The sequence below is a fragment of the Lepidochelys kempii genome, chromosome 10, assembly GCF_965140265.1.
Source record: "Lepidochelys kempii isolate rLepKem1 chromosome 10, rLepKem1.hap2, whole genome shotgun sequence".
NCBI classification, from domain to species: domain Eukaryota; kingdom Metazoa; phylum Chordata; order Testudines; family Cheloniidae; genus Lepidochelys; species Lepidochelys kempii.
In genome coordinates, this window is record NC_133265.1 from 21,411,986 (window position 1) to 21,433,968 (window position 21,983).

Genomic DNA, 21,983 nt, shown 5'->3' on the forward strand with positions numbered 1-21,983 from the left:
CTTGAAATGTATTCCTCCATTATCTCTCTTTATTATGGTATATTAGATATTAGCAGCTTTGATTGCCCTCTCTCTCATTCATCTTAGCTTTTGGGGCATTTGTCAATGAGGTTTATTCAAAATCAGTCATTCAAACCATGATTCAGTTGGACTGGTCTTGGCAGGGTGCTTAGCCTTCCAAGCAATTCTTAGTCAGGCAGTGAATCTTTCCAGGTTATAGTTCTACAGTAATATCCCTATATCTCCTTGCTAGAGTAGTTATGCCAACAAGAAAATTATATGGTAGTTGTAGTCCATTCAACCAAAATGAGACTCTTAAGGATGTTCCCATACCTGATTGTAACACGGTAACATTGTGGGATATTACATAAGCTACTAGGTCCAGCCAGCTTTGGTTATACTCGCTTTACAGCTTACTATGAGTCAAAGCCTGCTTTTCTTACTCAGACATGTCTCCCAAGGACTTTTCCTTAGTTATTAAGGCAGGTTTTGGTCCTGAAATAACAGTCCATAGTCCATCCATTGCTCACAAAGCACTTTAGAAAGTATCATTCTCCCCATTTTACAGTTGAGGACAACACCCCAGAGAGGAAATACATGTTCAGGGTAACAAAAAAAAAAAAAAAAAGCCCTGCAGCAGCAAGTATTAGAACTCGGGTCTACATATTTGGGCTCATGGCGCTTGCACTACACTAAAAATAGCAGTGTAGACATTCCCGCTTGGGCTCTGAAACCTGAGGAAGGGCTGGGTCTCGGAGCCTGAACAGAAACATCTACACTGCTATTTTTAGTGTGTAGCATGAGCATGAGTCTGTAGACCTGGGCTCCGAGACTCGCGGTCATGGTTTTATATTTTTGCGGGTTTTTTTGCCATGTGGACCTATCCACTGTGACTCTGTGGCAGAATCAGGAAACAAACTCAGGCCCCCGGCCCTATCCTCTATTAAAATAATTTTAGAGTCCTAATATAAAAATATATTATATTCAAAATATAGATTTTATGAGCCAAAACAACAAGAACATACACAGTTACTAGTGCCACATTTCAAAACTTTTTAAACAAAATATAATTGTGGGTTTACTTTTATATTACACAGCTACAAGTGAGTCGTTGTATGGTTCACATCTAACTGCTGCTAATGTACCATAACTGGATAAACTTTAGAAGTTTATCACATCTCTTTTTATGCTGTTTGGGAAAACAACAACAGAGCATGATAATTACTGGAGGTTAATAACATGTACTGCTAATTGTGGCTTTGCACTGGCATATCACTAATCAGGTGTTGTTGTATTGGCTCAAGTATTGCCTTAATTGAATTTTTCCTAGACTGGGTAGAACTCTGTCTAAAAGTTGAATAGATGCGAGTATAGTATAATAATTGGTGTAGTGTGAACGTTTTTGAAAGGCTCACACAAAGCTTGGGTATTTCACTGCATATTTCAGCACATGTGGTTGAAGTATAAAGAAGCCAATCTTAAAAATGCTTACACTTGTTGATAGCACTGCTGGAACTATGAACCAACTTTGATTGCAGATAACAAAAAGCCGCCACTGACCTCAGTAGGCTTTGGATAAGGCTCCTGTGGTCCCTATCCAGCAAAGAACTTAAACACCTGAGTAGTCCCATTGAGTCTAATGATGCTTAATGTTAAATAAATTTGTTCTTAAGTGCTTTGCTGGATTAGGGCCTACATGGAGAAGAACTAAGGGTATGTCTACACTGCAATTAAACACCTGTGACTGGCCCACGTCAGCTGACTTGGGCTCGTGGGGCTATCAAACTGCAGTGTAGATGTCTGGGCTTGGACTGGAGCCCAGGCTGTGAGGTTCTCCCAACTTGTGGGTTCCAAGAGATTGGACTCCAGCCCAAGCCTGGACATAAATACAGTTTCATAGCCCCCACTGCCCAAGCCCCACAGGGCCAAGTTAGTTGACACAGGCCAGCCACAGGTGTTTAATTGCAGAATAGACATACTTCAAGAGAGAAATCCTGGCCCCATTGACTTCAGTGGCAAAAACACCAATCGACTTCATTAGGGCCAGGATTTCAGACTAAGTGTAAGTGGAAGGGCTTGTAGGATTCGGCCCAAAATGTAGAAATGCTGATTTGCTAAAAATGCTATTTATCTTCTCCAATGTGTGGTGTTCTTTGGATAGCAACAAGTATGACAGCTCCAGACATCCATTAGCAGTATAAGAATGATTAAAGGATTAGAAAACATGCCTTACAGAGGTTAGACTCAAAGAGCCAATCGTCCCTTCTGGCCTAGGAATCTATGAAAAGAGTTGGAGACCTTGCTCCCAGCAGTATAGCTCATTTGCACTGAACAGCTCCTGCACCACAGCATCATCATTTTCTCCTCTGACCTCATTTCAAATTCAGCTGATAATATTTGAGGTATTTAAGGGATTTATGAAGCTTAGTATTGTGAATTTACTTCCAAAAAGTTCAGGAAACAGGTATGTATTTGAGTCTCCCTTGCTGAGTTCTACTGTTTCAGGGGGAAATGCTGCTATCCTTACTGTGGTGAAAACTCATGATCATGTGTGTTGGATACCCAGTTGAGGTTCATGGCAGCTTTGTCTCAATAAGGAATGCAGATCAGGCCCTTTTACTATAATAATGCGAGTGAGTACTACTTCCTGAGGAATCCTAGCCTAGAAGAGTGGCCATGTTTAACATTTCAAATAGATATGTGTTTAAGATTCCAAGCCAATCTGGCTTAAATAAATAAATGTACATCTCGTGTTTTCCTTTTATCATAATAAAAGTTCAAATTCTTGCACCAATCACTAATCAAGTGGCCACATGCATGTGTAATAATTACAAAACTGCACTCTGTTTTGCTGTGAACAGAAATGGCTAAGTAAAGGGCATTCATCCAACCATGAGAAGAACAAATAATGCAAAACATATGCAGAAAAATCTTTAGTTCCCTCTAGTTGAATCAGCAAGATATGGAAAAATCCTGTGATCACTGAGTACTGCCATGGCCGGATTGTTCTCTAATTGGCAATTAGACCAAGAAGGCAGATAAATCTGAACCTTTCTCCCATTTGAAAAATGAAAGATATTGCCATTTATTCTGATAAATGCAATAACTCTGTTGGAGGTATGCAGGGAATAGGATACATTCTGACTGTATTTATGCATAAACTATGGAAGTTTTCTGTATGATAATCTGAAACTAGGCAAGATTCACCTGATTTTGCTACTATCCAGACATTAAACTAGCATTTGTGAAACTTTGAAAGAACCTGAATTGAGTTAGGAGACAACCTTGGCTGTCATTTCCAGTGGACAAAATCTAGCATTTTTGAAAGAGTTTCATTATGAGTTTTAATTACAATGCAAAAGTCACAAGGGAGTGAATCCACCTGAATTAAAACTGGAAAAGAGGTTCCCACAAACCCATGAGAATGGAAACTATCACATTTCCATGGTTGTAGTTATAGGAACTCACATGATGCCCATTCACACCAACTTTGTCCAGTCCTACAAATAGGTCATACATATATTTCTTACTATTTTCTGCAAGATTTAGCATTAAAATTGGTAGCCCTATCATCACTCCTCAGGAGAAATGCTGTTTTGATTCTACCCTTGCTTCTGTGTATACACTTTTCTTTACCTTTTACATGCAGTGACTCACTCAAAACAACAAGAGCAGCTTATATTTAAAAAAAGGCAAACTCCATTCATAAGTGCAAACCGTGTTTCTTCTGGCATGCAGTGACCTACGTACTAGAGAACAGAAATAATTAGAGGCTCTCTGTAGATACAAGTGACTCTGCCATAGTAAATTTAATCTAAAAAAAGTCATGCTGCTGCTACAAAATGAGGGGTTCTTTTACTGATTTCCCCCCCCACACACACACACACTAAGTGGCCATACTCCGATATAGGCATCTGACTTGCTGGCTATAAAGCAGTATTCAGCATGGACTGTACAGTATGTAATATGAATAAATACTGCATATATTGAACTGACAAAAGAAATAGTGGCTGGTAGACATTACCGCTGCATTCCTCTCTTTTACAGTTTTGTTTAATTTGGTTTTCCTCTTCATTTGACAAAATAACAGCATATGTTTATATAGTACATTTAATTCTAATGGAACCAAAAGCATTCTCAGTATTATCTTGTAACACAGTAGCATCAGAGGCCCCAACTGGTATTGGGGCCCTATTGTGCCATGCACTTTACAAACACACATTAAAGGACAGTCTCTTCCCTAAAGAAGATACAGTTTAAATCATATAAGACAGACAAAAAGGCAGTATTATTATATTGACTTGCAAATAGGGAACTAATGAGGAGAGAGATTAAAGGTGCAATTTTCAAAAGCATCTAAAGAATTTAGAAGCAGAGTTCCCATTAAAAACATCCTCTGAAGTGTCTTGTCAACAAGACAAGGTTGTTCTATGGCACAGCCAGGAACTGAATCCAAATCTCTCAAGTCATAGTTTCATGCCTTTACCACAAATCCATTCTCGCTCTCTCTCTCTTTTTGTAGGAGGAGGAAGAAAAAAGCAGCAGCTACTTACAAATTAAAATTGAACAAAGGGCTCACTTCACTCATCATGAAAAAAAAATCAGCCTATTCTAGGCTGAAACGTGGAAGCAGTTTAATAGCTCACAGAAATAGTTCACAAAGGCTTAGGGCAGGATTTGAAGAAACCAGAGAGGGAATTAACACGTAGAAGGATTAATATAATCGCCAAAAATGTAATGTCAGATCCTACCCAATTAAACTATTGCACCTTTACTCTTAAACTATTGCAACTGTATCCTGTTGAACTATTGCAATCTTTAATAATACTGAAAAGGGACTGTTAGCTGTAGTATTTGTAGCTGTAAATATATAAGATGAGGTCATATTTTTTAAACATCCCATTAAAGTTGGAAGTAAAATATATTAGAGAGAGACATTTACTGAGTATGGAGTTTCTATGGGAAGTTACAGTAGAGTCTCTAATATTATACAGAGATTATATAGAGTAACAAGATGTGAGAAACAACAGAGTTTTGACAGAATTAATTCAAGGGCATGGCCTTTGGTTACAAAGCTAGTTTATATGCATCCAACTAGCAAAGCTTCTAATACATTCTCCTTGGGGCAGGGACTGTGCCTTTTTCTGTGTTTGGAAAACACTACACTGTGGATGCTACCAGCAATAAAATAAATAATCATAAAGTTGGAAGTTAAGTTTTTCATAACTGAGTCTATGTGTCACTAAGAGAGTCCATTGTCTCAGTCAGCTGTGCAGGGAGTTCTATTTTCAAGATCAACACACTCCAGGCAGCTAACAGCCACTGAAGTCCTCAAGTGAAATCATGTCTCCACTGAAATCACTGACTAAAGTTTCATTGATTTCAGTGAGCCCAGGGCATTTAAGTTCTCATAAATAGAAGTTAATGGGAGCTAAGGACAGTCAGCATGTTGTAGGATTAGACATTAAGGCACAATGGAATTTTTCCATTGACTTCAGTGCATTTGCGGCAAGAGTATAATGGAAGGAAATATAGGAGAGCTGTTGCCAAAATCCTTTCCTTATCAGGAAGGAGAAAAGAACATCATGCAAATCATATGGGTGCGTGTGTCTGTTAAGGCTCCAAAAAAGCAGTGTTCTCTGAAGGAATTCAGAGAAAGTCCAAAATACTCTGCATTTCGTTAAAAATGCTGTATGCAAAGTGATGATGTAATATGTGATAACCAGAAACAATTGATAAATGAAGTGCCAATACTGATATTTTGCTTTCCCATGCTGGCAATGGATGCTGAACAATTTTATACAATTGTTCAAATGCATAAAGAACATGAACTTATAGTGCTAAAACTGCATCTAGGGAGAAAGTCACCCCAGCACAGAGCTTATTCATCTATTCATCACTTATGCCATATTCCTCATGGTATATGTGACTTAAATGGTGCATAGGCCTTGTATTGACCCTCTACAAAGGGGTGGAGTTCACCCTAAATGAGCAACCAGGAAAGGAGTAGTAGCCACCTGGGAAGGGGGAACAGCAATAACTAGGGAGAGTAAATGAAGTCTGATATCTGCTGGGAGAGCAATACAGCGGTGCACAAACAATCCAGGAAGTTTTTGGAAAGGGTAGGGGACAATTTCCTGGTGCAAGTGCTGGAGGAACCAACTAGCAGCAGAGCTCTTCTTGACCTGCTGCTCACAAGCCGGGAAGAATTAGTAGGGGAAGCAAAAAGTGGATGGGAACCTGGGAGGCAGTGACCATGAGATGGTCGAGTTCAAGATCCTGACACAGGGAAGAAAGGAAAGGAGAGCAGCAGAATACAGACCCTGGACTTCAGAAAAGCAGCCTTTGACTCCCTCAGGGAACTGATGGGCAGGATCCCCTGGGAGAACAACATGCGGGGGAAAGGAGTCCAGGAGAGCTGGCTGTATTTTAAAGAATCCTTATTGAGGTTACAGGGACAAATCATCCCGATGTGTAGAAAGAATAGTAAATATGGCAGGCGACCAGCTTGGCTTAACAGTGAAATCCTTGCTGATCTTAAACACAAAAGAGAAGCTTACAAGAAGTGGAAGATTGGACAAATGACCAAGGAAGAGTATATAAATATTCCTCGGGCATGCAGGAGTGAAATCAGGAAGGCCAAATCACACCTGGAGTTGCAGCTAGCAAGAGATGTTAAGAGTAACAAGAAGGGTTTCTTCAGGTATGTTAGCAACAAGAAGAAAGTCAAGGAAAGTGTGAGCCCCTTACTGAATGAGGGAGGCAACCTAGTGACAGAGGATGTGGAAAAAGCTAATGTACTCAGTGCTTTTTTTGCCTCTGTCTTCACGAACAAGGTCAGCTCCCAGACTGCTGCACTGGGCAGCACAGCATGGGGAGGAGGTGACCAGCCCTCTATGAAGGAAGAAGTGGTTCGGGACTATTTAGAAAAGCTGGACATACACAAGTCCATGGGGCCGGATGCGCTGCATCTGAGAGTGCTAAAGGAGTTGGTGGATGTGATTGCAGAGCCATTGGCCATTATCTTTGAAAACTCATGGTGATTGGTTGAGGTCCCGGATGACTGGAAAAAGGCTAATGTAGTGCCCATCTTTAAAAAAGGGAAGGAGGAGGATCCTGGGAACTACAGGCCAGTCAGCCTCACCACAGTCCCTGGAAAAATCATGGAGCAAGTCCTCAAGGAATCAATTCTGAAGCACTTAAAGGAAAGTGATCAGGAACAGTCAGCATGGATTCACCAAGGGGAAGTCATGTCTGACTAATCTAATTGCCTTCTTTGATGAGATAACTGGCTTTGTGGATGACAGCAAAGCAGTGGACGTGTTGTTCCTTGACTTTAGCAAAGCTTTTGACACTGTCTCCCACAGTATTCTTGCCAGCAAGTTAAAAGTATTATGGGCTGGATGAATGGACTATAAAGGTGGATAGAAAGCTGGCTAGATTGTCAGGCTCAACGGGTAGTGATCAATGGCTCCATGTCTAGTTGGCAGCCGGTATCAAGTGGAGTGCCCCAAGGGTCGGTCCTGGGGCCAGTTTTGTTCAATATCTTCATAAATGATCTGGAGGATGGTGTGGATTGCACTCTCAGCAAGTTTGCAGAGGACACTAAACTGGGAGGAGAGGTAGATATGCTGGAGGGTAGGGATAGGATACAGAGGGACCTAGACAAATTAGAGGATTGGGCCAAAAGAAATCTGATGAGGTTCAACAAGGACAAGTGCAGAGTCCTGCACTTAGGATGGAAGAATCGCATGCACCACTACAGACTAGGGACCGAATGGCTAGGCAGCAGTTCTGCAGAAAAGGACCTAGGGGTGACAGTGGATGAGAAGCTGTATATGAGTCAACAGTGTGCCCTTTTTGCCAAGAAGGCCAATGGCATTTTGGGATGTATAAGTAGGGGCATTGCCAGAAGATCGAGGGACATGATCGTTCCCCTCTATTCCACACTGGTGAGGCCTCATCTGGAGTACTGTGTCCAGTTTTGGGCCCCACACTACAAGAAGGATGTGGAAAAATTGGAAAATGTCCAGCAGAGGACAACAAAAATGATTAGGGGACTGGAACACATGACTTATGAGGAGAGGCTGAGGGAACTGGGATTGTTTAGTCTGCAGAAGAGAAGAATGAGGGGGGGATTTGATAGCTGCTTTCAACTACCTGAAAGGGGGTTCCAAGAGGATGGATCTAGACTGTTCTCAGTGGTAGCAGATGACAGAATGAGGAGTAATGGTCTCAAGTTGCAGTGGGGGAGGTTTAGGTTGGATATTAGGAAAAACTTTTTCACTAGGAGGGTGGTGAAACACTGGAATGCGTTACCTAGGGAGGTGGTAGAATCTCCTTCCTTAGAGGTTTTTAAGGTCAGGCTTGACAAAGCCCTGGCTGGGATGCTTTAGTTGGGGATTGGTCCTGCTTTGAGCAGGGGATTGGACTAGATGACCTCCTGAGGTCACTTCCAACCCTGATATTCTATGATTAAGTCTGGGGCATGAATGGAATTTTATCAATTCCCCTTCCTCCAGCCCAGTTTTTTGGAGGTGATGTAGGATTGGCTCCCAAATTTTGTTGTGGGCCCTAAGAGAACTGACTATCATCCTATGGAGATGTAAGCAGAAAGTGGAAGCTTGCAGATCAGTACTCTGCAGTGCAACATCATTGTTAATCAGTATCAAGTACTAAGTAGAGTGTGGTAGCTCTCCATTCATCATTTTGTACCAGGTCTGTGTGGCCTCAAAATAATGAGCATTTGATCTAGTTAAAATGTTACAAAATGCTGAAACTGAAGTATTTCCATGGAGCATCCATTTAGCAAGAGGGCAAAGGTCCAATTTTGAAAGCTTTAGATATAGTGAACTAGCTGATTTTATCCTGCAGACTAGCAAAGAACTGAGAGATGGGGATCTCTTATTTGGACTGTAATTTGCTAAAGGAATTAAGGCATCTAGGTCACAGATATCAGCCAATAGTACACTTCCCAATTTAGAAAAGATAATATTACAGCCTGGTAAAGATTCAGGACAACCATGCATGCATTATAGGAATCTGGGAGAGATGGACAGTGCTGTATACTGGATATGAAGAATGGTGTTGTGACTTAATGAAAGGAGGAACTGGAGCTCCGGAGACCGGCAGTGGGATAAAGAGGCCTTTGACTTCCGTGACACCAGTTCAAACACAGCTCGCATTTGGCAGTGATTGAAAGTTATTAGCAGCTAATGACTATTTGGTGGCCTTTGTGAAAGGAGCTGGTGATCTCAACCACTTTTCAGTGACCATATTATAAAAAACACCTTCTAAAGAGAAACACAAATTAGCACCCTGCTCTCTGCAGAAAGGCCAAAATGAATGGATGGCCAGTGACTGAACTATTTTTCACTCTTCGATGTGGTCCTTCCAGCTACATACATTGAAAGGTATTTTTGCCTAAATGTAATTGGGCTAAATGACTTGCTTACAATCTTATTATCCAATCCAATATGCTTTACTCTCATATGAATAAAGTCTTTGGTTTTACTCTGGATACGCGGTGTCCTTTAATTAACCTACTGTAGTTATTTTGTCAGCTTTAGTCACTCTATGTAAAACCTATCCTTAGTGAATTTTCTCTTTTTTGGTAAGGAGCTTGTAAGAAAATATATAATCTCAATCTCCATTCAAGTGACTGAAGACATTTAAAAAAAAAAAAAACATTGAAACTTGAATCTCTAAAGCAGTACTTTTCCCCCCTCTCTCTCATTTATTGAAACATATGTTCATGGTTGTCCTTTTACCAGCTAAACTGTCCCTCCAAGAAAGGCCTTTGCAGCATTCTAAAATAGAACTGGGTCATCTCTATGCTAGACATCAATGTATGTGCCTGGACCTTATTGATCACAGAAAAATTCCACAAAAAGAGGGTCTTAAAATAACATGGGGGTTGAGACACCAACTACCAGCATTGCCTTTTAAACCTGAAAGCTGAAAAAAAATGGGGACGTGATTGAAATGGTAAAATTCCTGACACATGCTAGCAGAGGTTTAGCAAAAAGGAAAAACAACATTCTAGTGGATACGAAGCAATTAAGAGCAGGCCATTGTCCCCATCCTCACTACCTATATTTTGTACCTTCCTACTTACAGAGTTTTATATGCATGATTAGAAGAGAGGGTCAAATAATGTTTGACTTGAGAATCATCCTAAAACACTAATGTAAAATAGCACCTGTAAATAAGACTTTTTATTTTTAAAGTGGTGAAAACTGATGAAATTTATGTGAAATTTTGTCCTTTCACATCCAACTACAGAATTGGTTAATTTTGTCCCACTTTTAAAAATTGAAAGAAATTCAATTTTTTTCTAAAAGGGAAATATTTTACAAAAAAGAAAGCAAATCTCCTCCCCCCCACACTTTCTTTTTTTTTTTTTTTTTTTTTTTAATTTCCAGCTCTTGTACTTAGTGGCCACACAAAAGGCAAATAAGGTGTTTTACCTGTGACTGAAAATGTAATCAACGGATATTCTAAGAACTGTTGGTGCATAAGCATACCTTATGAAAGAAATGTAACTAATCTTCAGCTACTGGCCATGTATACAGCTAGTGAAACAAACTCAGACTCTGAAACAAATTAATAGCAATGCAGCAACTGAAAGGATGAAGGAATCTTAGGAAGTTCACGATATGTGCCTCTTTTCAAACAATGGTTTCAAGTATGTTTTCTTTCACTCCCAGGCAGCTTTTCTACCATCTGATAGGAACTGCAAATATTATGAATAAAAATATCAGACTGTCTGTGAGGTACCATAATAACTTATTTCCTAGGCAGTATGTTTATAAATGGCTCTCTGGGGAAAAAAAATTAATTTGGCCACATACCTGTGTTGTATTTACCTTTATCCTGTATATCTGCTTTGCCTGCCTCATGCTACCTCAACTGTTGCTTCAGAGGCCTAAAGCAAATAAAGAGAGACCAAAAATAGGAGGAAAGTAAAATGTTCTTCCATTGGCAATTTTTATTTTAAAATGCACCTATCTTCCCCCATAGTTCTGACTGTTTCCTGCAATTTCCATGCATACACTCAAATAAAACAACATTAGCTAGAAAGGAAACAGGTTGAAAAAGCAACTCTTCAAATTGGTGATTCAAATCATAACTAACTAGTTAAATGCTCAGCAATTGCTTTAAGTAAAAGGGCTACATTAAGCTGTTATGGTTCACAAAGAAGAAAAATAAATATTTATGTTAAGTTTGGGGTTGATCATAGAAAAGGAGAGGAAGCAAAAGATTCTGACATAATTCAGTTTTAAAGGTTTTCTTAAAAAATAGTTTACTTAGCTGAAGAGTGAAAAAGTCAGGATGGCCCTTTAAAAAAGGCATAGAAAAAGATGAATCCAAATAGTAAGATGTATCACCCAAGTGTCAGGAACCTGTATCTAAAAGGTGTTTTAAGAGTGTTCTCCGAGTTTTTGTATGTATGTGGAACAGGAGAGAATATGTCCATATTTGAACATTAAAACAATCACATTAGAATGCAAGCACAATTTTCACTGACATGAATTGAGTTACACCAGGGAGGTATATGGGTTCAGGCAGCTCCATTACCAATGCCCAAAGGTAACTGAAGACAGAATATGTCCCTTACAGTATATTCCACGTATGTAGGATATGCTTAAATTTGGGTAAATGTTTTAATAAGGCACCTCTCAATTAGCCAGTTTAGCCTGATAATAGTGAATGATAATGACTACTGCTTAATCAGGGTAGTAATTGGCATTCATTCTGCTTAATGGGGATGCATTTGGCCCATGTTAAGTAGTTAAGTGATGCTGAATTGAATGAGAAATGTTAAACTCTGGTGTAAGATGAAGTGAGAATCATTTTTATTCTTGTAATTTTTATTCCATATAGCATGTTATTTCATTTAAAAGTCTCTCAAAGGGTCTCAAATTAATCAGGCCAGCTGCCCAATTCAGATGACAGGCTGCCCGCTAAGGTGTCCCAAGTAAAATATTTTAATGTATTCAAACTGTTAAAAAATCTCCTCTGTATCAGTTGGTGGCCCATAACCACTATTGAAAAATGAAAAAGTAAAACCACCCTCTCCATACACACTTTCCAAATTCAAAGTCAAATGCAAATAAGGCAAACACAGAAAAATGCTAGAGATTATAATGAGACCACCACAATGCCATTCTAAAGCAGAAGTTATAGTATTACTGACAGGAAAACTTTTGCAATAAGAGACAAAATGCAGTAGGGTAATGGAGCACAGAACTAGGTGGCACATTTCAACCATGCTGCTAGTATTTCTAGGAATGGACAAAATTGTTTGATTTAAAGAACAGCTGGACACCTCATGGGAAAAGTGTGTAGAACATTCTGCTTAGCAACAATTCAGCTATATAAGTCAAATTTGCTGAATTTGTCCTTCCTCAATTTGGATAGCTAGGGATGTTCATTGCTTAAAGGGTATGTAGCTGCTGCAGGAAAAGGAAGATGACAGACAAAAATGTGGGTAGTGTAAGAGCATAGCATCATTTCTTGCCCCCTACAACCATTCCCATCCCAATTCAAACACTGGAGATTGGTATGAAAGCAGAGACTTTGTATCTGAAGACTTCATCTGCTTAGTGCCCTCTTAAAAAGTTATAATCCTCTGTTTGTGAAGTCACAATGGGGCGCTCGGGAGATTACAATGTCACAAATCTGATCAGAGAATTACAGCTACTTCAGGTGAGGAGTAAACAAGAGGAGGCAGCAAAATCTTCAGTGACAAAAAGATCCTGTTTTCATACAGATAAATGTCCTTCAGAAAAGGGAACATGGTGTCACATGACAAGAAGTCCATATGAAAAGTTATCTGGAAAATCAAGTCCAAAATAAAGTATATTTACATACAACAGAGCACAGAAAATAAAAGGCAAGTCCAATGATATAATACAGTATACAGGGAGTATGAAATAATCAACTATGCAGAAGACATAGGCTCTTAGCCAATTTAGTTACAAGACCAATGCTGTCCCACACCCACACCTCCCTGGATGGCAGCAAAACAACTAACTGATATCACAGAACTCAATTAGACTCCTACACATTTGGAGCCTAACCAGATACTAAGAGCCCATCATAAAAACCACTGAGGGTCCCCAATTTCTAAGTCAATGAGCGCTGAAGGCATTCAGCACCTAACAGGATCAGTCAGTCCCTAGTTCATTGGAAAGGAAAGGGGAGCTGTATTCGCCAGTACTCTAGCTTAATCAACATACACAGATCCAATTTTATAGATAGGTAGATGATAGATTTGGTCTTTTATCCCACTGGCACCCTGTCACACAGTTTAGGTCTCACATGCAAGAGAATTATATATACACACTTTAAAAAAAATCCTTTCCCATGGATTTAAATAGGCAGCCTTAACTGCATGCTTACTGAGAAAACTGTACACCATTACAGAAACATTCTCTTCTCACCCCCTATTGAGCTCAGGTGGAGATGGAGGCCCATACTTCTCTTGAGTGGCAAAAGCATTGTGAACAAATGGTCTGTTCCAGCATGTCGAATCCTATGTTTCCATTCAGGCAGGTGGGAGCCATTAGAGAGTAGACTGCGATTTGCCCCTTCTGCCAGTGGAATTCTATTTCTTCCTATCTGAGAAAATGTGCTTGGTGACAGGACCATGCACCCTAGTCTGGCATGTCAGTCAAATGGGAGCCCTCTCCTGCCAGGGAAAGTGGCACCATAATTCATCTGTGAGCCTGTGTCATTCCGTTAGTGTGGACATGACTAAACAGTGAGTGCTTTTGCATTAACTGTGTTTGTGACAGGACACAGCATCAGAAATGGGAAACCGGCCTGTAGTGAGCTGCCCCCCCACAGCTATCCCATTTTGGGAAGAAAGACAGCTTCTGCTCAGTGTGAAGTTCTGGTTTTAAAAAAAGGAGCATAGAAGACATTATACTGCATAAGGAATTGGATGGCAAATTATATGACATTATAACATCGTCAAATGGTGCAGCCTCGTCTGGAGCAGTGTATGCAGCTCTGGTCACACCACCGCAAGAAAGGATGCTACAGATTTAGAGGGGGTACAGAAAAAGGTGACCAAAATTATCAGGAGCATGGAAAACCTTTCATATGAAGAGATATGGAAAAGACTGAAATTGTTTACTTTAGAACAGAGACAAATAAGAGAGGAAATAAAAAAAGTATATAAAATAATGGGTGGTATACAGAAGGCAGATAGGAAGAGCAGAAGCTCCCAGTCTCATAACACAAGAGCAATAAAATAGAAAGGCAGACAATTCAAAACTGATAAAAATAAATACTTTTTCATTAAACAGTTACACTGTGGAACACTGCTATAGGATCTTGAGGCCAAGAACTTGGTAAGATTCAAAGTCATATTGAAGGATTATATGGATTACAAGAACTTTCAGAGTTGCAAACAAAGAAAGTTTTTTAAAGGATTAAAAACTTCACACACTTCAGGTCTTAAACTAATCTCCAACTATTAGGGGTTAGTAGGAGGCCATCACATGGGTCAGATTATCCCAGATCTGCGTACTGTGGGATTTTTGCAACTTCCTCTGATGTAATTGGTACTGGTCAGTGCCAGAAACAAAATACTGGACTAAACAGACTATGTGTTTGACCCAGTATGGCAAATTCCTATATTAAGCAACTAGATAACCAAAGACTCCTGCTTTTGTGGCCTCTCCTGTCACAGTCACACAGACATGCTCTTGATAGAGGATACTGTACCTCTAGAGTGAAACACAAGGAATCTGAGAATCCACATCTGAACTGGAATATCCTTTACAAATAGGCCAGCCAGTGTACAGGTGGTAGAGAATGGAAGATGGCACCTAAGTAAAAACAACTAACAATGCAATAGCATACCTGCAAGAAGAGAGAGGAAAAGCAAAGAAGATCTAGCCATGGGAGAGGATGCACAAATGGGGGGAACCAAACAGGGTCAGTTCAGCTAAAATTGAGGCCACCTGAAAAGGCATAAGATTTGGTACTGAGGCTACAAGGCTTGTGATTCAGCAGGTGGCATGTGCCCCCACCACAAACCACTTTGCAATGCCAGCTTGGGCACAGAGGGTTTAGTCTCGCAGATGAGTTGAGGGCAACAGATAATGAGTGTGTGTGTGTGTGTAAAATTAGTATGCAGAATGTTCCTTGCAGAATATCCTAAGCTGCACTGCAGGAAGAGAATGAGTTTACAGGGGGCTTATGGTGTTATAACCAGGGAGCTCACAGTCAGCCTCGAAGCAGTTCAATACTGCATTTATTATCACACTAGCAGTTCAATCCACCTCTGGTGGGGTGGAGTCTCATGACCCCATGGCTTGCAGGTTTGGCAGCCCCAGCTGAACTGGCCCTGCAAATAAGGCAGAGGAAAATGTACAGTACAGAAAAGGACAAAGCTGGAAAAGGAGACAAATGGCATGTGTGTGAGAGTGAGCGAGTGTGGGTGTGTGGGTGTGTGGGGGAGTATCTACAAACATTCTTTAATCACTCAGCCTTGTTCTGCTTTTATAGCTGTTATTTTCCATTGTAGCTGCTTTGGGGCTTATCTTTCTCTGCGGAGTATCTGAAAATGCCCAACTAATCTTAGATTTTGCTCTGAATTTGCTCTTGTTGGTCTCTTTTTTCACCTGACTTCCTGGTCTCCTTTTGTTGGTCCTGTCCTTGTTTCCTTTTTGTATGTGCCTGCAGGTAGTTTTCATAGCAAAATCTTGCTCTGCTTTTCTGTCCTCTCCCCCCCTTTTTGTTTTATCATGCTGCCTGTCTCATTTGCTCTTTTTCTGATGTCTGCAACTACTCATTTACTAATAAATTCTATTTTATTTCTTCTCCCTCCTCCCCCAATTTTCCTGGTCTCCAAGCACAGAGTAATTGACTTTTCTGCTACAGAAGGAAGTGAATCCTCAGGCCATGCTATAGAATAGCTTTCATTCTCAGAGGGTTGAAGAGAAGGAAGATTTTAATAATGATCTATTCCTGAGCTTCAGGAAGCTTCAAGGCAGACCACATGCTGAACAAACTTATTATTGCTATCAGGGTGCTGGCATATCTCTGCCTCTCCCTAACCCTAAAGTCAGGCAGCCTAACACCAATAAATAAAGCAGGGTGAGCTGCACAATGCATTTCACAAATAGGTGTGATGTGGGGGAATTTATCAGTCCATGACATATTGGGTATCTATTTTGTGTTTAACGATTGCTTGATATGCCCATCACTGTGACATCTCAGCAAAAGGCATAAATTAAACATGACACTACCATGACTGAATGGAATGCAGCTTCTATTGTAATAAACTGTAGCCATGTAGGTATTGTCACTGTTTTCTGTCTGCCATGTGAAAATTCCCAGCAAGCGCAGGGATTAGAAAACAGATGCATCAGCTCCAAAAGCACTTCCACTTTCAAAATCTCCATTAGCTGTATAGGGTCTGTGAGACACAGCAGAGTAGTCTAATATTATCCAATAGAAAGTTGGGGTGCACAATCACTGTACTCAGCTTATTAAACCACAAAAAAAACCTTCTTCACCTGTTGGGATTGTGATGAGATGCTGGCACCTTAGCTTTTAGGGTTCTTTGCTCTCTCCTTTCCATTGCTGAGAGTCAGAATTTAGTTGTACCTCTCCTCTCTTCAAACTATCAGAGGGCTCAGGTGCTTCTCCCCTCCTGTTCAGCTCTTATCTGGATCTCTTCCAGAGACAGGCTGCCTAGAGCACTGCTCTCCCTCCTGCTGGCTACTCCCATGTCTAGTGCTTTTAAGGAAGGAAAGCAGCAGGCACAGCAGGCTTCTGCATCTGAAGAACCTTTTGTCAGCTGCTTCTTGTCTGCCACATTTGCTGACCCAGCAGGTGTCTAGCTTCTGTGTTGATGAACTGCAGCACACTCCTCTCCTATTCTTCCTTCTTGTATTGGCAGTAGGGAGACAGAGGTCTAGCCAAACACACTATATTCTCACATGCCCTTGTGGACCTGACAGTCCAGGGATTGCAGAGTTAACTCAGGTCAGCTGGCAGCATATCATCAACTTTATTGTAGCTCCAGCAGCCAATGAGACCCATGGCTAAGTTATTACAACATCACCAGTTACCACTGTATAGGCTAAGTCTTACTATGCTTGCTGGAGGTTTTGGTCATGGCGCAAATACTTTGACTCTATAGTGCTCTTGTTTTTGGCTTTTTAAAATTAAAATTAATTAATTAAATACTAGCAGCTGCACAGTGCCAACCAGTTACATGGAGTATCATTCTGGGCAACATAGCAGTGTTGGAATGCCAGATATAACGTATCAACCCAGTCAGAGCCTTGAGCTTGAAATTATCCCTGTTTGGTAAGCCAGCTATTTCCAAATATCAATCAGAAAATACATGGCTGATGGATATCAGGATTCAACATGCCATTAGAGGTCATGGGTAGAGCTAGTTGGGAATTTTTCAGCAAACATCCTGCTTTGACATTTTTTAAATGAAAAGTTTTAGTATTTAATCCTAAATGACATTTTAGTTGACCCAATGAGAAAATTATTATGGATTATCAATTCACATCTTTTTGGAGGGGATTTTGACTTGTCATCCCATTTCAAGATGGGATATTTTTTTTTTAAATAAAATCTCAAAGTCTCACAGGACACAAAAATTGCTTCCTGCCCAATTCCAATCAGAGGATTAGTTAGATTTCTATGTCTCCTGGGAGTATCCCTGCCACTGAAACCTCATCTAGACTTGGAAAATAGGTTGCATTTTTAAAACATGTAGCTAACACGTTTTACCTAACAAAATTTTAAACAGGACTTTGCACCTAGTGTAGGCAGGGCAAGTCATGCTGAAGAACATTACCTGGTTGTGTTAAGCCTAGGCTACTCCTAGTGGCTAGATTTAGACAATCAAATCACCGGCATGATAGTTCGCATTATATCCTTCTTAATTCCATAGTAAGATTTTTCTGAATATCATTCAAATATTGGGGTATTAATCCATCTCTGTTAAATTACCTGTGTTTGGTGGGGAAAAGATAAATTGGCTCCACAGTGGCATTTGGTTATCATATTCACTCAAAGAAAACATAAGAAAGATTGCATCTGAATTAGAATTCAAACAGCTGAGAGACTCAAAATCTTGAAAATGCAACTGGCATACTTACCACTGATGGTAATTTTGAGACTTACAAATTGTAGGATGCAAAAGAGAGTGTGTGATTGTAGACAGCTCAGATTTCCCTTTAAGTCTTGGAAATCCAGTCTAATGTAGATGCTTTTATAAGCATGCATCTTTTCCTCGCTTATGCAATGTACTGTGTCTCAGTTTGGCCTTTTGCTTAATTAGCCTTTGTGTTAATGGCCAGTTGATTGTGAAACTTGAATAATGTTTTCCATCCAATGATCTAGCCTTGCATCAGTACTTCAGTGTGAATGAAGAAGGCTACTGTAGCAGACAGTGAGCAGCAATGAAAGAGGTTTTGTCATTAATCAACTTGAAAGTCACCATTTAGAATACTTCATGGCCTCAAACAAAAGCTGGCAAAGTAGAAATCAGATTCCACAGACATACAAAAAATAGCTAATATATTTAATTATTAAATCTTCATAAATTGTTGAAGAGCTGAAAAGCAGCAACATTAACTCTGATAATAGCCTGGTATTAAAGTGGGACTTCAACACTTGGGTGCACTTGGAAGAACGAACATTTTTATACTTAAATCCATTTTCTTTGTCAGTATTTTTTCATATTTCCCTTGTTGCTATTAAAGATGTGTCTGAATAAGCATGAGAGGCTTGACAGAGAGGTGGAAGCTAGACAAAGAACTGTGGCCACCTACACTTTACCTATACTAGACAAGATTTCCACCATTGCAGGTCCACCAGCGGTAGCAACAATGAAATTGCTAGTGTAGACATGCCACCAGTATTTTTACCACTGTATTATCTACACCCTATTCTGAACAAGACTAAAGGACATGTTGGTAAAAATGTTGATGCCCTATTAACACCAATGCTCCCACCAGTGGAGCTGCAGTGTTGTCAGTGCAATGGCATGAGACTTTCCAAAAAAGTCTAGTGAAGACTCAACTGTAAAGGTACAAGCCAAATACATGGGTGATACAGCTGGTTTGCAAAGAGTGCCCAGCTACTTTCAAAGCCATTTGGTACAAGCCATCAGAATAAAAGGCTTTCCTCAGCTGGGCTCTAGACTCAGTAGAAAGGGAATGGATTTTCTTTAGCTCTAGCTCCTCGTGTGATAGTAGTCATTCAGTCGATAGGGGTCATTATTACGGTTGGTGGGGAATTTTCCAATCAAACTTTTTTTGGGGGGGAGGTTGGAAAATGCTGATCTGTCAAAACCAAAAATGTTTGCAGGAAAGGGTCAGTCTCGATGAAGTTATAATTTAGAAAATGTTTGGAAAAACAACATTTAAAAAGTTGTCAGGATGCCCCATTTCAACACTTTCAAAATGAAAATGTTCCATTTTTCAGTTTCAAACTACTTTTCATTTTGAAATGTAAGTTAATTTACAGTAAAGATGTAAAAAAGATTGATATGGAAACAAAATGTTTTGAAATTATTGGAATTAAACATTTGAACTGACTGAATCAAAAAAATTTTCTCTTCAGATTTTTGATTCAGGTTTTTTTTTGAGATGTTAACTTTTTGTCCCAATTTGGAACAGAAAAAAAATGTTTAAAAATCCTCACAGAATGGGAAAACCGTTTCTCAACCACCTCTAGTCAGTATCCACTAATTACACTCCTGCTATTGCCCCTTATTATATTCAGTGATAGCAAGGAGGAACATTCAGTTATTAGATCCTAGATTTGTGCCACCCCTATCCTTCATTCATTGGGGTGTCCTCTCTCAACTGGTTTATACAAATGCTAGGAGGAGGGACTTGATTGCATTTCTCCCTGGAGCTCAGCTTCGTTAGAGAACTGTAGGCAGCCAGGTGGCTCCATTCCCTTGCAAACCTGGCAGCTTTTGCAGTGGAATCTGGCTTCTGCCAGATCCTATGGGGGAGGGTCCTTTCACTCCATCATAATAAGCTTTTTCTCCCTTGCAACCCAGCTTTTCCTTCTACTTTGTCATAATCCTATGTCTGATGCTATGAGGGTTACTGTATTGTCACCAATTCAGCATTATGGTTTCACTGCGGGAGTAGGTAACAAAAATGGGCTGTTCTGTGAATGTTAGGAGTTCAGAAACTCTATATACTTGACAACAGCATTGTTATTTGACTGGCACACAGTTCAAAATACTGTAAAGCACACAGCTTGGTAACAGACTCACCAAAAGGGTATGCTGACCATGTAGAAATCTAGCTTATTGGGAGCAGCATACAAGTCTGATTCACCTAGTTAGACAGAAGCTAAAAGTATGGTGGAAAAGCTCATTGTTCAAGCATGTACATTTTAGGGGGAGGGGGAGTAGTCATGCTGTATTCACTTGTCTAAAGGGACAAACCAGACTGAGAACAGATATAAAATTTGTACTGATACGACAGTCCAGAAGCACTCACCAGCTTCTGTTTCTAGACTTGAGGCAGCTGCTACAGTAAATGTTATCTTGTTCTGCAGCTATGACACCTATTATCATGGGTGGTGGAGAGGAAGGGGAGGAAGAAAAAAACAAATGGCCTCTGGCCTTTAGAGATATATCTACTTTTAGAATGACCTCATTATTGGTCATCATCATCAAATGTTAATGATGGACCTGAACCAAAACCGCAGATTCAAATACGTTCAGGTTGGAATATGGAACTAAATGCAAGTTTTGGCCCATATAATATATATACACAATATGTGTTTGTGTTCTCTCATATATAACTGCAAAACCATGCAGTTAGTGCTGCAATGAACTCAGCTGTAACATATTAATCAATACTTTAAAATAATATTTATTAATCCAAGTCTTTGTTCTGTTCATATATGCTCCTTTAACCATACCACAGCCTGTGAATATATTTACTGGGGCAATTTAGATAGGCTGTATTCTAACACTAATTTGTTTTCTGGTAACACCATGATATATTCAGTCTGTCTAGTTTGTAATGCATAATGACGATCAAACCTAAAGATTTATTTTAAATGAGACACTCTTTTTTATATATATTTTTTTAATACAGATGGTTCACAGATGAATAATGTGGTACCAACTTCTCCTCTCCTCCCTCAGATGGCACATCCACATTCATACCCCAGCATCGGACAGATCACAAATCCTTATGAACAACAGCCCCCGGGCAAGGAGCTTAACAAGTATGCCTCCCTAAAGGCAGTCGGTAAGCAAGAAAAATAATGCATGGCTCCTCATTTAATTAAATATGCTGCATATTCTGGTATTAGCTAACAATCAGCCTCTAAGTTAAAAAGAAATCCTTACTGTTCTGACCACTTAATTGTAGATTTTGAGCCATTCTAATACTATTTCAGTTAGAAAGTACTCCATAAATTAATACCAAGGTTACTTTACAATTAGGCATAAGAAAATTACAACTAAGGATTTTGTACATAGACACTATTTTCAGTTTATAGCACCTTTGCTGTGTTCACAAATACTGCATTTCCACATACAAATCAATTAATTGTGTACTGAACAGATTCTTAAGTAAGTAGTTACCCCGTCTGTGCACTCAGATAAGGGATAAGCAAGAATAGATGAATGTGCAAATTTAGAGAATACAATTTAGGCACCATACAGAAAGCACAACTATGTACCTTCAGTCAGAATGGCCTTTATTTGTAGCAGTTAGCAGACTATTGGGTATAATCTAAGTGTTTTGTGAGGCCTCATGCCTTTAACCACCTATACATACACACTTGTGGCTTATTGCTGTCGGAGTATGGCTCATTAATTAAATATATATGTATAGTTTTTAAAGCTCTTGAAAAAGCAATTTGTATGGGTGGGGACAGCAGTGGACAGATGGGGGATGCAATGTACCCTTCCTTTATGGAAGTTATTTTTCTAATACATTTTGATAGGTGTA

At 39.7% G+C, this 21,983-nt stretch overlaps 1 protein-coding gene across 2 annotated transcripts in view; it reads left to right on the top strand.

Annotated features, from left to right (window-relative positions):
- Positions 1-21,983, top strand: part of SHISA9 (shisa family member 9) — a 245,780-nt gene that overhangs the window by 195,576 nt on the left and 28,221 nt on the right. For both annotated transcript variants that reach the window (XM_073362378.1, XM_073362377.1), the window contains exon 3: positions 21,120-21,275. In XM_073362378.1, coding sequence (XP_073218479.1) covers positions 21,120-21,275 — 156 coding nt within the window. The remainder of the gene's footprint in view (positions 1-21,119; positions 21,276-21,983) is intronic.